At 43.3% G+C, this 17359-nt stretch overlaps 1 protein-coding gene across 1 annotated transcript in view; it reads right to left on the bottom strand.

Annotated features, from left to right (window-relative positions):
- Positions 1-17359, bottom strand: part of adamts10 (ADAM metallopeptidase with thrombospondin type 1 motif, 10) — a 202042-nt gene that overhangs the window by 43820 nt on the left and 140863 nt on the right. Inside the window, exons 16-18 of the mRNA XM_068016396.1 lie at positions 11667-11769; positions 8965-9098; positions 6723-6846 (exon numbers count right to left, since the gene is read on the bottom strand). Coding sequence (XP_067872497.1) covers positions 6723-6846; positions 8965-9098; positions 11667-11769 — 361 coding nt within the window. The remainder of the gene's footprint in view (positions 1-6722; positions 6847-8964; positions 9099-11666; positions 11770-17359) is intronic.

Here is a 17359-nt window from a genome sequence, read left to right as displayed (position 1 = left end):
ATTGATTTTTAAACCATTGCTGGAGTGAAGAAATGACTTGTTTGAAGATCACCAGACACTTGGCTGAAAGAACATTTGCATACTAAGAGACAGTGCTTGGAGAGACCAAAGAATTGCTCACTGGTTCAATTAATAGAGATTAATTGATCTGGGCAATGGCTTCACATCTTGACAGTAAGAGACAGCCCTAGACCCCACCCCCACTGACAGTTTTGAAATCCACAAAGGCAGGACTGTTTAAACCAGCTGGTCACATGACTGACTGGCTGTTCCAGGCTTTTGAATGAGACACAGGACAGTTTGAATTGAGACGAGAGTTTGCAACTGAAGCTGGAACAAGGAAGCCTCTCTCCTGGCTGTCTCTCTCTCGCTTTCTCCCAAGCCACCGGACCCATGGAAGACACGTAAACCTCAAGAGAGAAAAGATTCCGACATGGACACAATTTGAAGTGTGCACTGGGCCCCAACAAATTGCAGGACTTACCAGCAACCAAAGACTCCACATTGAACTTAAAGGACTGTAATTACAATCCCGATATTGCCTCAAATTTTTCCCCTTTACTCTTTTCTACTTTTTCTGTCTCTATCTGCGTGTGTTTATCGCATATGCATGCTAGTATGGTTGCGTCGCATATTTGTAGTCGTTAACCGGATTAGAGTTTAAGATTAATAAACTTCCAACTTTCTTGTTTAAATTGAAGGAAACCTGTCTGATTTCTTTGCCTTACAATTGTAGCAGTGAACATGGATTCACTGAGGGGGAGCTAAAAACAGGGTGTTTCTAAAATTAAACCCTGTTATGGATAAACCAGGCAAAGGCTGAGAGGGAACCCCTAGACCCCTTCTCACCTGATCGTAACAATGTGCTGAGTGTGGTCGTACACAAACTGCACATTGAGTGGTACACTTCACAGTTTCAGTACATTTCAGCATTGAGATGCAGTGACACAAAGTTAGATTTGTGCAGTTGATGGCATCCTGCACCATGGGGAAGCACCGTATCCTGGCAAAGCCAAGTGCCCACTCCTCCTCCTTTTCTTTGTTTAGAGAGAAGAAATGAAGACCCATCTCCTGGCATACAGAGACTCTATAACCTCCTGGAAGCAGTGATGGACGGCGAACTGCGAGATGTTTGCTGTGTCATCTGTTCCAGCCTAGAAGGATTGGCTCGTGAAAAAATTCAGGGCCACGGTCACCTTGATGGCCACTGGCAGTGCCATCCTTGCACGGCTCTGGGGCTGCAGGTCTGGTTTCAAGAAGTGGCTCAGTTGTGGCCACCTCCTTGGTGAACCACAGCTGCAAACACACAGTTCCTAGCTTAGGTGCAGGTAGGAGATGTGCTCCCTGAAGACCACTGGTTGGTAAGGCCTCCTGCTGAGAGCCCTACTCCCCATCCTCCTCCTCCTCCCTTTGCGAACAGCCCATCTTCTTTGCTGCCTCTGCTTCATTTCCCTCTGATGCTGCAGACCCAGGGATGCAACTTTAGTCCCCATGAATGGGAGCAGGTGTTTTGGTCAGAGCGCTTGCAGCACCATTCCCAGCAGACTTTATCAACTTTTCTGAACTCCTTCAATACCCAGTACTTCCAAAAACTGACCAAGAGCCAGTAGAAAGTAATAAGTAACTAACCTACAAGTTGGATCATGATGCCTTTAAATTAGTGCTGATGTTGGGTCCCTCTTGCTGCTGAACATGTATCAGTGTTAAACACTGACTGATGTCACGATATGTGTACTCTGCTTACTTCTGGCACATGCACGTAACACCCACTCTCACACACTCAACAACATGGTGTTCAGCGCAGGCTGCACTGGAAAGGGGTGGGAGCGGCACTTATGCCATTTTTCACCTAAACGAGCATCTGTAGTGCTGGAACTACCAGCTCTATGGAGATGAATTTTGCAACCACTATCTTTAAAGTCAATTGTCTTTCTTTTCTGCATTACTTTTAAAATTCTTTAGATCTATTTTGATGTCTCATTCACAGTTTGATCATGTTCAGATGAAGGTTTATATGTGTACAAGTTCAGGTACTGACACCAATGTGCTTATTTAGAGTTACAATTAGCAAGGAAACTTGCTGTCAAATGTGTAATCCATGTGGTCAAAGGGCTTGGGAAGTTATTTTTCTTGCAGCTTACAGGTGGTGCTGTGAGGGCTGGTGGTTTCATTTGGTAGATGTCATCTCTAAGCCCCTGCTCTTTGCTTGGGTCGACTACATTGAGAGAAGTAAGCATCTCGGAGGCTGGAGTAAGTGAAGAGTTAGGAAAGGGTGCCACACTGTTTAGAATTTGTCCAGCTCAGTATAGTTCAAAGCAAGTGTAGTGAATATTCTAGTACCCTGTGTACTACAGGAAGTAATCTGTCCCTGGTTAGGAGGTTGAGTAGACATAGAACTTGGAGGACAGTCAGGACCTTCATAGTCCTAGTTGCTTCCATTATCTCTGCTCAGGTGGGCTGTCGACATGGCTGGACCAAGAATATTTGAGACCACAGCTTCTGAAACATTCACCTGAAGGAATGGCTCAAGCTGTTGGAGCTAATATAGTATAGTTTGTATTATTTTTAACCAATCAATTTTCCATTGCTCTTTAGTTCTTGAAACTGAGTTTCCTATACAATGGTATACTTTTTAGTCGACATAGATCATACAGAAGCATGGTTAAAGACCCAGTATAGGCATGTTTTCTCACTAATTACTACTCAAGCGTGCTTGTTAAAGTTTACCAAAGGCTTTGTGCCAAAACTGTGAATTATTAAGTTTCTTTATAGCACAATGGTCCAAATACTTTTGATCCAATTAATTTTGTGACATGATTGTAATTACCTAATTTTTTTGGCATTATCCGGAATACCTCATCCATTCAGTTCCAATTAATATAAATGTCGGACAGGATTTTGTGGCCCCAATAGCAGTGAACGATGAGACTTTCGCCGCTATTGAGGGCCGCAACAACACAATGGCCGCTGTGCACACTTGCACCGGAAATCCAGAAGCTGCAGCATGCCTCAATGGGCTCCAGAAGAGCATCCGATGATGGTCCTACTGAGCTGCTCTGTAAAGCAGCAGAGACTTGTAATTCAACAACTTGGGCTGATTGCCCACAAGTTACAATGATTTTCACAGCTATTTAAAAAAAACTGAAGCAGAGCCTGCTCAGAAGATTCAGCACTATAAATTAACAAGCCCATTAACCAAAAGCACCTCTCCACAAATACATTTCAATGTGCAAAGCATTTGAAATGTAAACCTTCTGATCGTAGGACCTCTTTTTTGAAGATTAATGCTTAATTTTTTTTAAATGCCTTGAAAGAGTTTTTGCAATGTAACAAAAACTCTCTGCTGTAAAACACAAACACAACTGATGTCAAACTATCTTTAAAATGAATTAAATATTCTGGATATGCTCATACAATTTTGTACAACTTCCTCCAGACCGTCTGTACATTAACAATCCTGTGGGTTATACTGGGAGACTTTCTGAAACCGAGAGGCTGATTCTTCATTTGACTTTTTCTGAAATACTTTCCAACACTTCAGCAGTCGTAGATGCTGTAAGTCTACAGGACTCGGTTGCTGAGTGTTTTGGGTTAACGGATGAGATATTTGCTGCCATTCCCAGCTCTATATTTACAGGAATAAAAACAAGAAATGCTGGAACCACTCAGCAGGTCTGGCAGCATCTGTGGAAAGAGAAGCAGAGTTAACGTTTCGGGTCAGTGACCCTTCTTCGGAAGAAGACCCTTCCGAAGAAGGGTCACTGACCCGAAACGTTAACTCTGCTTCTCTTTCCACAGATGCTGCCAGACCTGCTGAGTGGTTCCAGAATTTCCTGTTTTTATTTCAGATTTCCAGCATCTGCAGTATTTTGCTTCTATATTTACAGGAGCCTGGAGAGAAAAACGAACGCACCTCCCAGTGGTTTGTCTCTGGTTTACACCCAGCCATGTTGTGAGTCTAAGATTCTTGTGGCGAGCTGGTTCTCAAGAGTTTCGAAGCAATGCCTGGGTTAAATAAACCCGTCACAGCTACCTCTGTAATGTTCCAGTATCACCTGGTAACTGGAATCTATGACAATACAGCAACTGTCAGTAAAGGAAGCTGCATAAGTTGGTTACATCTTGACAGACACTGCCAGATAGTGGAAACCCATCACAGTTTGGATCCTAAAATCTTTACAATGGTGAGGGTGGAGGAGGAGAGGAAGGGACTGAAAAAATGAAACACTCTCCCTTCTCTCCTCCACAGGAAGGTCTGTTAAAAAAAGCCAGTTCTCTCTCTTGTGGCTCTTCTGTCTCTGGGTCTGTCCCTCTCTGTCTGTTTGTCTCCGGGTCTGGTGTTTCAGTCTCTCCCTGGGTCTGGATCTCTCTCCCTCACTCTCTATCTCTGTCTATCTTAGTGCGTATCCAGAGTTTCTCTCGCCCTCTGAGCTGAATCTTACAGACCCCCTGACATCAGGGGTCGTGGCGAGGGCAGCGGTGGGGGGGGGAGGGGGGCGTGGAAAATACCTGCGGCAGAGGCCCACCAAGGGCCTCGATGCCGGGAGGACCCGGCCCAATATTGCCGGCGGTGGTGAGACCTTAAATACTTGAATTAATGATTGTCGTGCTCCCGCTGTCTGTCCCAGTGAGATATTGCTGCCGGTGGCCAGCACTCCTGTGCCTTCGGATCCCCATTTGGGGATCCAAGGCAGAACACTGGTGGGGAGGGGGGAGCAGGTAAGTTTTTCAGTGTGGGGGAAGGGGGGGGAGCTGGGTCAAACTCATCTGATTGGTGTCGGGGATGGTGGGAAGGTTTGCAGTGCACAGTTTATGAACTTTGGGGGAGGAGGTCAGGTGGGCAGGGGAAGTGTTTTGTGGGGGGCAGGCGGAGAGGGCAAGTAATGAATTTTATGGTTACTGGGGGAGTGGTAGAAGAGGGGCAATTTAAATGGATTTAAATTTTTACATTAAAATTACCTTTAAATATTTAAATTGAAAGTTAGGGCTTGACGCCCTTCAAAAATGGCATCAACACCTGCGCAAAGGCAGCTGACACCATTGCCGGGGATGGTCTGGATGTCCCCTCCATGTCATCGGGGGGGGGGGTGGGTGGCGGTCCGTCCCGGCCACTTAGATGAGCCGCCGCGAGTAATATTGCAGCGGCTCCACGTATGCGGGCCTCCACTGTTTACATCCACCACTGATTACAGTGGCAGAAGTATTAATTTCAGCCCTCTCTCTTTGTCTCTGTCTCTATCTGTGTCTCAATTCACTCCCTCATTGTATTTCTCTCTCTGAGACTGGGTCGCTCCCTCAATTTCTCTGTCTCCTTCTCTCAGTGTCCAGAGTCTCTGCCCTAGTTTCTCTCCCTCCACCTCTCTGTCTCTCTCCCCTTCTCCCTCTGTCTCAGTATTTAAATATTCAAAAGTTTATAACAGTTTTAATAAGTGTTTAAAAGTATTTAAAATCATATTAAAATACTCCCCTGCCTTTGAGCCGAAGACTGACCTCAGCTTGTGACATGGCTAGGGGGTGTGGCTTCACCACCCATGTGCCTCACTGGAAGTTCCAGCTGCAGCCAATAAACCGGGTAAGTTTGTATTTCTCTGCGCAGTCAGTGGCGAACGCTGCTGCTTTGCCGCTGACTGCAAACCCAGACCATTGAATTCAGGATATGTAATAGTTTATCAGCTGTACCGTCCAATGCCTCAATTTCAAATCCTGCTATGGTTTTCATTCACAAAAGGGTTGAAAAAAGAGATTCTGCGGTAACATTTTAGAAGTGCTTGGCAATACAACAATTATGGGTATCTGCACAATTTGAGGTCTTACATGCCCATGTGGGCAGGGCAGATTGCATCAAAATGGAAAAAGGTGATCAGGATGGCTTGGATCAGTGCTGTGGGGGGGGGGAGGAGGAGGGGAGGAGGGGGTGGGGGTTGGTGGTGTGGTCAGAGGCAATCAGGTGGGAGAGAGGACTAGGAAACATCAGGGTTGGTGGGGGTGAGTATCGGCTGACTCCAGCAGAAGATTTGCTTGAGCTGCCTTGGAAGCACTCCTGCTCCTCCTGGCCCACAAGCAGTGCTATTAAAGCAATTACCTGCCTACTACCACCTCCCTTTAGCTGCACAGGTTTCCTGAGCCCTGGGAAATCCATGCAGGAGGCGTTAAAGTCAAATCGCTGTGAAAATATCAGGAACAAAGTTGCATTTGAATATTATAATTACAGGCCAGCCTCTCCAGAGCAGGTAACTCAGACACCCCAAAATCCACATTGGTGAAAACGAAAGCAGGTGTGTTCTCAGAGGGTTGAGGTTGAGGTTTTGCAAAAAACGCCGATTCAAACCCCCGCCCCGGCTCTCTCCAACCCTTTGTGGGGTAGGCGGGGAGTGGTATTGCAATTACCCAGAGTGTCATCTAATTTAAGGAGGAATGGAACTTGCACCTATTCCTTGGATCTGACAATGATCCTGCCCCATATTCTGGGATTGGGGTCCTTTAAGTGATAGCAGAACACATCCAGTCTGTTGCAGTGCAACAGGGTCAGTCACCACACTGTCCCATTGGAATCCCAGAGTTATACCCTGCTGTGCCAAGAGAGGGAGCAAGAGGCTGCTGGGAGTGAAGAGGTCAGGGAACAAAATAATGATACGTTGGTTACTTTTGGTCCTACTTTAGACAATGCTGTAATAGCACATCCTGTAGACATTAGATACAATATTTAATCAGATTGATCTTACCACCCTGAGGACTGGAGCCATTAAAAATTCCTTCTATGGTTTCACAAGTGCTCCCGTCTCCACCACAGACTCGACAGCGATCCTCCTTTACATCCGAACCCAAAGTATGATCACAGCCTACATGCTACGTGAGAAGAGCAAAATGTCAGATTATTCTGTTAAAACCAGAGTCCTACATAATACCTTTGTTATATTCAAATATTTTAACCCACCCCTTCTGAAATTTTCAAATAGGCCAAAGCCCTTTTTAACAACACCTTCCAACTGCTCTAATTGAAATAAAATTGAATACACATATTCAAAGAAAAACCATGAATCAAGTTAAACAAATCACAAATATAATAAAAGTACTGCAGATGCTGGAATTCTGAAATAAAAACAAAGTGCTGGAAATACTCAGCAGGTCAGGCAGCATCTGTGTAGAGAGAAACAGAGTTAATATTTCAGGTCTGTGACCTTTCATCAGAACTAGCAAAGGTTAGAAATGTAACAGTCTTTGAGCAAGTGAAAGGAGGGGGAGGTGGGGGGGAAGAAGAACAAAAAGGGAAGATCTGTGATAGGACAGAGGGCAGGAGAGATTAAATGACAAAGATGTAATGGAATAAAAGACAAAGGGAGTGGTAATGGCCATAATAAAAGACAAAGCAGAATAATGAACAGCTCTGTCCAAAAGCAAAAACATGAAAAACAAGTTTGAGACTGCTACATGCTAAAAAAGCAATCAAAATGGCAGTCATGGTCTGAACTTGTTGAACTCAATGTTGAATCCAGAGGGCTGTAGAGTGCCTAATCAGAAGATAAGGTGCTGTTGTTTCTCGAGCTTACGTTGAGCTTCACTGCAGCAGGCCAAGGTCAGAAACGTGGGTGTGGTAGAAAGGTGGTGAATTAAAATGGCAAGCAACCAGAAGCTCAGGGTCATGCTTGCGGACTGAGTGGAGGTGTTCTGCAAAGTGGTCATCCAATCTGCTTTAGGTCTCCCCAATGTACAGGAGAATGGACTGTGAGCAGTGAATACAGTATACTAAATTCAAAGAAGTACAAGTAAATCACTGCTTCAACTGGAAGGACTGTTTGGGACCTTGGAAGGATGAGGACAGGGGAGATAAATGGGGAGGCATTACACCTCCTGCAATAGCATGTGAAGGTACCATGGGAAGGCGATGAGAGTATCGGGGTGATGGAGGAGTGGACCAGGGTGTCGCGGAGGGAACAGTCCCTTTGGAATGCTGACAGGCGAGGGGAAGTTGTGTTTGGTGGTGGTATCACGGTGAAGGTGCCAATCACAAAATCTATATATATATTACATATGTATATATATGAAAGTTGTGGCTGAGAGTCTCCTCCACAATGCCACCTGATTTTGGATGGGATTGTGGTAGAGAATGGGAGATCTCCCACCACCCACCCACCCCTAAAACTTCCCAGCATACCACTTATTGCCACTTCTGTGTGGAAGGTGCCAGTAAGCCCTGGGTTGTGGCAGTAATAGGAGGGAGAGGGCCTTGTAGTGTTATTTCTCTCCTCCATCGTTGAACCAAACACTTAGCTGTGAAGGACCCAGTCTTGACCATGGCCTTCATTTGTCTGTGGTTCCAATCTTCATGGGACTTGTGCCCCCTATCATCTATTGCCAACTCTTCTATAATTGCAGCAACATCCTTGAAGGAGCAGGCAGAAGTCCCACCTACAGAAACACTTTCCCAAAGAGGAGAAGCCCAGCCTATGTGTCCTGTTACCAGGGATACCATGTCAGCAAACCTATGCACATTGTGTTGGGACAGGCTTGAATCAAGATTTTTGGTTTTAGCTGACTGTTAAACTTTCTTTGAGGCTTAAAATGTCAGCTCGCAAAACAATACCGATAATTTTCACATTATACTGTTTTCAAAAAAATCCTTTATGTGTAACTAAATTTTGCTTTCAAACCTTGAAGATTCATTGAACAAAAGCTGATGGTATGTATTAGAAACTTTTGTTTTTAAGAATCAGTTTATTTTATCTGAAACCCATTTCGCAAATCTGGCACGCAATTGTAATTGCATGAAAGGTAAGTATACAGCAGCATGCTCTTTTATTCTTTATTTAAGTTAATAGTGATTTGCTTGACTTCACTTCATAAAATGAAATGCTCCACAGAAATTTGATAGTCAGTGAGGCAGTGGTTAAAATAAACATAAACTAAACTTAGTTGAACATCTTGTTGATTGTTGGCATGTGTTTGAGAAATAGGCTTGCATCATACCTTACATTCTCCATTGACACATATATCAAGTGAGTCCATACGACACAAGGTACCATCCACTACCGCTGCAGCTCGCTCAGTGTAGAAATTGAAGCCAACGGCTATGCAGTTCAAAGCACAGGGCTTCACACCGCCTGTATTTAAAACAAGAAACTGGATTCATTTTACATGCATCAGATGAAGAAAAGAAGATCAGTGTGGCTAAATTCCTTACAGAAATTTAGTTCTGGATTAATAACTGAGAGAATGGGCATTCAAATTCCACCAAGCCAGCTTGAACATTTGAATTGCGTTTAAAAGCTGGTATAAATGACCATTTAGCAGTGGATTGCTGTAAAAACCCAATTGGTTCTCCAACGTCCTTTAGGGAAGGAAATCTGACCAGTCTGGTATATATTTAGCTCCGATCCCACAGCAAAGTGGTTGACTCTTAACTGCCATCTCAAATAGCCTAAAAAGCCACTGAGTTACATCAAATTGCTACTAAGAAGGTGGCCCATCACCACTTTCTCGGGGCATATAGTGATAGGCTATAAATACAAGTCATGCCGGAGATGCCCACATCACAAGAATGACTAAAATAAAAGCTTCCAGAGCACAGCAACCATGTTGCATGCTTCTGTCGCTCAGGGATTTTTATGGAATTAATTAGGGTGCAGAAGTGTATTGGCTATGCTGCCAGACTAATAACGTTGAGGACTGGAGTATTAATGCAGACAATGTAAGCTCCAATCCCACCATGGCAGTTTGAGAATTTGAATTCAGTTTTTTAAACATCTGGAAAAACGTATCAGTAAAAAGAAACCATGAAGCGTTTGAATTGTTGTAAAAACCGAACTGGTTCATTAATGCCCTATAAAGGAAGGAAACTTGCCTGCTTAACCTGGACTGGCCTATATGTGACTCTAGTCCCACATCAATGGGCTTGACTCTTAACTGCCCTTTCAACTGGCCTAGCACGTCACTCAGTTATATCAAACTAAGAAAGGGGCTCACACATGGCAACTAATGAATGGCAATAATCCACCACCCAAATCCCAAAATTTTCGATTTTTTTTAAACTGCAGACTGTTTGGAAGGATGGCTGCACTACTGAGAATTTCAGGGCGGTAAAGTGAGACAAATGTGTGGTTGAGAAGCCTTTTGCCGATTCATTGTTGGGTCATTAACTTGTTGCCATTGTCCTCTTCCTTCAATAGTAGCAGCTTGCAGTGCTTAATAAACATCCACCCCAGTAGGTAAATAAAGTGAGTGTGAAACACTGAATTTTTGAACCCTCACCACCAGGGCCCTGCCTCTTAAAAAACATCACTAATAAAGTGGCAGGTTGATAGTGGTACTAGAAAATCAGAAGTGCCAGAAGTGGCCATTTTGGTAAAGTTCCGAGTTTAGCCATTCATTTATTTTCAAATTATTTGATCTACAGATTTCTCCTTTGGGCCTCCTTATCTCGAGAAACAATGGATACGCGCCTGGAGGTGGTCAGTGGTTTGTGAAGCAGCGCCTGGAGTGGCTATAAAGGCGAATTCGAGAGTAACAGGCTCTTCCACAGGTGCTGCAGAGAAATTTGTTTGTCGGGGCTGTTGCACAGTTGGCCCTCCCCTTGCGCCTCTGTCTTTTTTCCTGCCAACGACTAAGTCTCTTCGACTCGCCACATTTTAGCCCTGCCTTTATGGCTGCCCGCCAGCTCTGGCGAACGCTGGCAACTGACTCCCACGACTTGTGATCAATGTCACAGGATTTCATGTCGCGTTTGCAGACGTCTTTAAAGCGGAGACATGGACGGCCGGTGGGTCTGATACCAGTGGCGAGCTCGCTGTACAATGTGTCTTTGGGGATCCTGCCATCTTCCATGTGGCTCACATGGCCAAGCCATCTCAAGCGCCGCTGACTCAGTAGTGTGTACAAGCTGGGGATGTTGGCCGCTTCGAGGACTTCTGTGTTGGAGATACGGTCCTGCCACCTGATGCCAAGTATTCTCCGGAGGCAGCGAAGATGGAATGAATTGAGACGTCGCTCTCGGCTGACATACGTTGTCCAGGCCTCGCTGCCATAGAGCAAGGTACTGAGGACACAGGCCTGATACACTCGGACGTTTGTGTTCCGTGTCAGTGCGCCATTTTCCAACACTCTCTTGGCCAGTCTGGACATAGCAGTGGAAGCCTTACCCATGCGCTTGTTGATTTCTGCATCTAGAGACAGGTTACTGTAACCTGTCTACAGATTTATTCACCTTAAAACTGGGAACAATTAGAATATTATTCTGGGGGTGAAACTTTGATTTTTGGAAGCTGGGCCAATTGTCCCACCTCCAATAACACCCTCTCCTCTGTTTTGAGGAGCAGAAGGAGGAACATGAAGCAGAACTGAGGAAGGCCAGACTAGTCAGGCAGCCGAGGTGCCAGTTGGCAACTACAAAAAGATATCCACGCTACCACGTCTGCTACTCCAGGTGTTCCGCTCTGAACTTGTCAAGATCCCAATCCCTCAGAAAGGTGTGTTCAGAAACTTATGCAAGCAACTTTGTCAGGATCAGGAGCATAGATTAGCTCAAGTCACAACACTACTACTGTCAGTGAATAGCTGACTGACAGTTAATGACTGATCTTTAATTCACAGGCTCCTTTCGGCCAACTTTAGGAATATCACTGCATAAAGCATGTTATGAATGTGATATTTCTTCACTTTGAGGCTGATCTTACCTCCATTGTATGGTTTCCAATCATAGTACTTCCCACGGAATGCTATTTTATTAAAATCAGCACACTGTTTTTCTCTGAAATCCTGAGACCCTGGTGGACAGTCCTACATAATGCAGGGAAAGAAAAAAAGACAAAGAAATGTCAGAATGCATGATACAAAAAGCAACGAGAAAATCAAGTTAAAATATCATACTTCCTTTTCCATTTTAAATTATAATTACTCTCACTTTATCAAGAATAAGTTACAATTTTTTAACATCGTTTCCCTATTGGAAGTCTGCTGTAGATTGACTAACATCTGCCATTATTGAGTATACAGCACTTGCCAAAGTTTGATGCTCTGTGCCAGACTGGGTGGTTTGGAAATTTGCAACCAGGAGGGCTTACATTTTGGCATAGTTTATATATTTTTGTTGGCATAAACTTTCCACAAATTGAATAGCACAAGTTGCTTTGGAAATTGGTTTATCTTAACAAAGAAATTGTCAAAGAGTCAATATCTTCCTCCTGTGACTAAATATTGACATTTTAAAATGATGCCACCAGCAGTAGAATAACCTGGAAATTTAACAGACAGCCGCACAGCCTTTGTAGTTGATACTTACTGACTGCACCCGCCCCCCCCCACCTCAAAAAGCTCTAGGAACAAGCTAGAATTGGATTCACTGGGGTAGATTTTGATTTTGTGCGATAGTGGAAAACAGGTGATAGTGAGTCAACAGCACCTTTTACATTTTTATTTCAATTCACTTCAATGGGGGAAAAAAATCACCCGTTTTATATTCTCGCGCGAAGTCAAAATCGACCTCATTATCTTTTGCAAGTAGAGCAATGTAATTTTTTTGTTTTAAAAAAATTCACTTAATGACAAGCCATTGATAACTTGATTACACCAATGAGTAGTAGCTTACTTGCATTAAACAATTGGTCCATGGCAAAGCTTCTCAATATGCTGTGATAACAAAGTTCGTGGTCTCAGATTTCATATAAATAAAATTTTACATTTTAAAAATATTTTCCAAGTAATTGTGAGTGAATATACAATTGCGGACAGATAAAATGAGATATTTATGCTGCATATAGGACCCCATAAACTAAACACTAAGAAACAATATTAGTTAGCTCAAACATATAATTTGGATGAAATGTTAAGTATACTTTCTAATCAGTAATGGTTTACAGTTTATCAACTGATTGTACACTCCCATTGTGTAAGAATTAATTTTGTACAAGTTCTCCTGTTTAAAAGAAAACTATGGCTTGGATTTTCCAATTCTGTGTTTGTCAGCCTACAATTTGCTGCCCATTAAGGTGAAAGGATGGAAAATCAAGGGCTGAGGAGCACAGAAGTGGTAAACCCTCTGCCTACATTATCATGGTGTTGCTCACAGTAAGTCAGAGGATACATTGTTTTATAATAGAAGTGTTTTAGATTAGAGATACAGCACTGAAACAGGCCCTTCGGCCCACCGAGTCTGTGCCGTTTTCTTATATAATGCACAATGTTTTTCACAAAATAGTTTGAACTCCTGTGGTTTTACTCACAGACAAAAAATAGAAAATAGTTTGTGCCTTTCTTTTCCTACAAGTGTCCCTTTGCCTCCTCTCTGCTTATTTTAATCTTTTTATGGATTCAATAACATGGTCCTAGTTCTCCAATATGAGGTACAGTAGGTTGTACTACTGAACTAGCAACCCTGAGGTCATGAGCTTGAATTCCACCATGGCAGGTTGTAATAGAGAATTCAAATAAAATCTGCAAATTGGTCTGCTAGCAAAAATTTAACTGGTTCACTAATGTCCGTCAAGAATGGGAACTTCTCACCCTTACCTGGTCTGGCCTACATGAGATTCCACTTCCACACTGTGTGGTTGTCCATAAATGCCCTCACATTATACCCTCAGAAGCTATAATAGCTTTTAAAAAAGCAAGTGTGTAAATATTGAAAAATAATATTTTTTAATGGTATGGGAAAAGGCGGGGAAGTAGGATGAAATGGTTAGCTCCTACAAAGAGCCAGCAGAGGACTGATGACTGACTGGTCTCTAAAATATGATTCTAACTAAAAGTGATGTGATAAAAGCAAGAGATAAAAAACAGAGATGGTTCCCCATCGCCACAAGCTACAAACCCATCTTGAGGAAATAATGGACTAGAATTGGTGGATCCATTGGAGAGGATTATGTAAGAGGATATAATGCAGCTCAAAACCTATTCCCCCTCCTCCTACTCATAGATTCACTTAGGCACTCTGTCATTCACAATGGCATTCACAAACATAGGCCTGGATTTTAGAGGCCGGGGCTTAAAAAATGGCAGTCTGATGAATCATGTGGAGGGGGCGGACAGTCCGTTGCCAGCAATGGCATCACCAATATTTAAAGGGCAGCCAGCCCTGCCAGCAAATTTGAATTTTTAAAGTGACCCCCCACCATAATTTACAAAATAAAATTGAAACATCCCTTGCTAACCCCCAGTAAAAATTATATTAGGTATTTACCCTTTCCCCCCCACCAAAACACTTACCTTTGAATTTTGACTTTCCCCCTGCCACAGACTGTACAAAGTTGAAAGTTCACTCCTTCCCACCTTCACCTTCACTGTTTAATGCTCATCTGATTTGCCCCCCCCCCCACCCCACCCACACTGAAAATCGTAACTTCCCTCCTCCCCACCAGTGTCAAGCCTGCTTTCCCCAGTCAGGGAATTGAAGGCGCAGGAGTGTTGGCCGCTGTGCTGCAGATCGCGGTGGGACCAGAAGATTGCGAGTAAGTATATTTAAATGAATTCGTTTTATTAATCTAAATATGGAAATTGAGGTCCACCACCCAGCGGCGGGGGTGCCACCACGGAGCCTCACCGCTGCCGGGAGGATCGGGCCAGGCCCTCACGGTGTCAGCCTCTGTGGCGGGCCTCTGCCGGAACCATCTTCCTGCACCACCCCCCTGCCATGGAACCCAATGTTGAGGGCTTGGTAAAATCCAGTCTTTAGCGTGCAGCACAAAATCACAGCATGCCATGTATTGAACAGTCACATTTAGAACATTTGTTAGCAGAGGTCTATTATTGACACCACTGTAATACTTCATGTTATTGTGTTTCCAGTGAGGTCCCTGAAGACCAGCTAGATACAATCCCTGAAGATGCTGAACGTACCACTTCACAGTATGCTGCAGCACTCACTCCGCCTGTGATAAGCAGTAATACAGGTGTTTCCTTCCGTGCATGTTAGATATAAAGGTTGAGGGAGGAGCACTTGTTAAAGCACACAGTGTCAAGGAGCAAGTGGAGGTGGCAACAGAGGATCAGGAAACCTGCGGACTGTAGGGCTAACGCAAAGCCACCCTCAGCTGTTGGATTCTCGACTGGTGTTATCCATGGTTTGTTACAAAAGAATCCTGCTTTCCGAGTACCATCAATTCATTTATGCAAAGCTCTGGGTTCTTCTGGTATTGTTTTAATTGATGCAGCAGATACCTTGGCTTCAATGTATGTGAAGGTGTCTTGGCTACATACATTATGCAGGGAGTTTGCTGCAGAGTACACTTATATGAAGCTTCAATGACCTCAATGCAGCCTGATGTTTTTTTTAACCATACAATCACAGGACATGTTAATGAAATATCAATAGCAGGCAAATGACAGGAGGAAAGCCAAGCAAGGCAGGATTATAGACCCTCTTATCTGAGAGCAAAATAAGTCTTCAGTATACAAGATAATATCAGCTCAGTTACCTCCCATACAGAAACAGCAAACTGGTTGTTTGGATTTTGATCGCTGCTCTTGAGTAAACCAGTCTCTGCAAATCAGCTTGTCCACAAGATCAATACAGGAATTTTGAATCCTGTGTATTAGCATGCATACCCTATATCATAAAGTGTGATGGAAGATGTATTAGAGAAGTACAGTATATGCTGAACCAGGGAGTAATATAGCCATTGCAGAGATGGACGTTGCACATGATGTTGGTCTCCAAGAAAGGCAAGACCATGCAGTGCTGTGTAGATTACATAGAATAACAGAAGCTGCATCGCAAATACACGCTGCTCAGCCCATCTAAAGGGGTCAGATAGTCCTGAAAACACGTGTCACCCCACTTCCATATACCTTTATCTCCCTTTCCTTCCACTGCCTATCTAACCTATTTTTAAACATTGACATGTTCTCTATTTCAATCACTGATTCAGGTTGTGCATTTCACAGCCTTACAACCAATGTGCAAGAAGATTTCTTGTGCGTTCTGTCCTGCAGCTTTTACAGTTAGTTTTGTATCTATGTCTCTTCATTCTAGACCCCTCAATCATGCGAAACTAACAGTCTGCTTCTATCTATCCTGTGCCATTCTTTTATAATTTTAAATATCTCCAACAAATCACCCCATAATCTGCCCTATTCCAATGAAAGCAACCCCAAATTTTGAAGTTTTTTTTCATATCAGGGAGTATCCTAGTCAATATGTGCTGTACCCTGTCTACTGGCTCAACGTTCTTCTTACATTGTGGAGCCCAAAACTGCACGCAGGACTCCAACTGTGGCCTTATCAAGGTATTATATAGCTTCACTTTACATCTTGAACTTCATATTCTACACCTATTGCTTTAAAATGTATGTCATTAGCTTTTTATGGCCTTATCCACTTGTGGCCCTATTCTTAATGCCTTGTGAACCTGAACCTCCATAATTCTTTAACAAAAACAAGAAATGCTGGATTCACTCAGCAGGTCTGGCAGCATCTGTGGAAAGAGAAGCAGAGTTAACGTTTCGGGTCAGTGACCCTTCTTCGGAGTTCCGAAGAAGGGTCACTGACCCGAAATGTTAACTCTGCTTCTCTTTCCACAGATGCTGCCAGACCTGCTGAGTGAATCCAGCATTTCTTGTTTTTGTTTCAGATTTCCAGCATCCGCAGTATTTTGCTCCATAATTCTTTATTTACTATGTGTCCTATTTGAAACTTTAGACAATATCCCGTCTAGCCCCATCTCCAAATTATTAATGTACGTAGCGAACAGAAGCGGTCCCAGGACAGAACCCGGAACAGTGAAATCCACTTCCAACCACTGAGAAATTCCCATTAACTCCTACTCTCCATGTCTTCCATTTTAACTAGTGCTTAATTCAATTTTCTATCTGTGTCTTATTGCCATGGGAAATAGCTTTCTCAGCAATTGGAAAAGAACGTTTAATTGTCAGTGGTTAGTGCAGAAGCTACGGCCTTACTTATATGGGGTTGCATTTATATTGTATTCTGACCAAAAAGCTTTTACATAATTATATTACATTCATCACTGTGCTCCTCTATTGTAATGGGATATTGTCCTTCAGAGCAAAACATGGTCATCTAACATCAGTGTTGTCCCTAAAATGTAAATGCTGATGCACTATCATGACAAGAATAAATGCAGTACTGGTCTTCATGCGCACTGCATTGCTGGTACTGAAGTCTTCTGAACTTTTAAGGGCTAGCTGATGTGACAAAAAAAAATGAAGCAAATAAAACCATTTTCTGGAATCATAGGAAGCAAAGGCTCACCTATGGGAGTGGCCAATGATATTGAATCCAGAAAATAAATCTAGTGTAAAAGAGAGCAAAAAGACCCCCAAAACGTGTAACTTAAAAATGACACACACCTACACTTTACATGATATAATGTTCCTGACTTACCAAGAGCAGCACCATAGGATGTTCTAGTAA

Source organism: Heterodontus francisci, chromosome 36, assembly GCF_036365525.1.
Source record: "Heterodontus francisci isolate sHetFra1 chromosome 36, sHetFra1.hap1, whole genome shotgun sequence".
NCBI classification, from domain to species: Eukaryota; Metazoa; Chordata; class Chondrichthyes; order Heterodontiformes; family Heterodontidae; genus Heterodontus; species Heterodontus francisci.
This window is presented reverse-complemented; position numbering and strand designations above follow the sequence as displayed.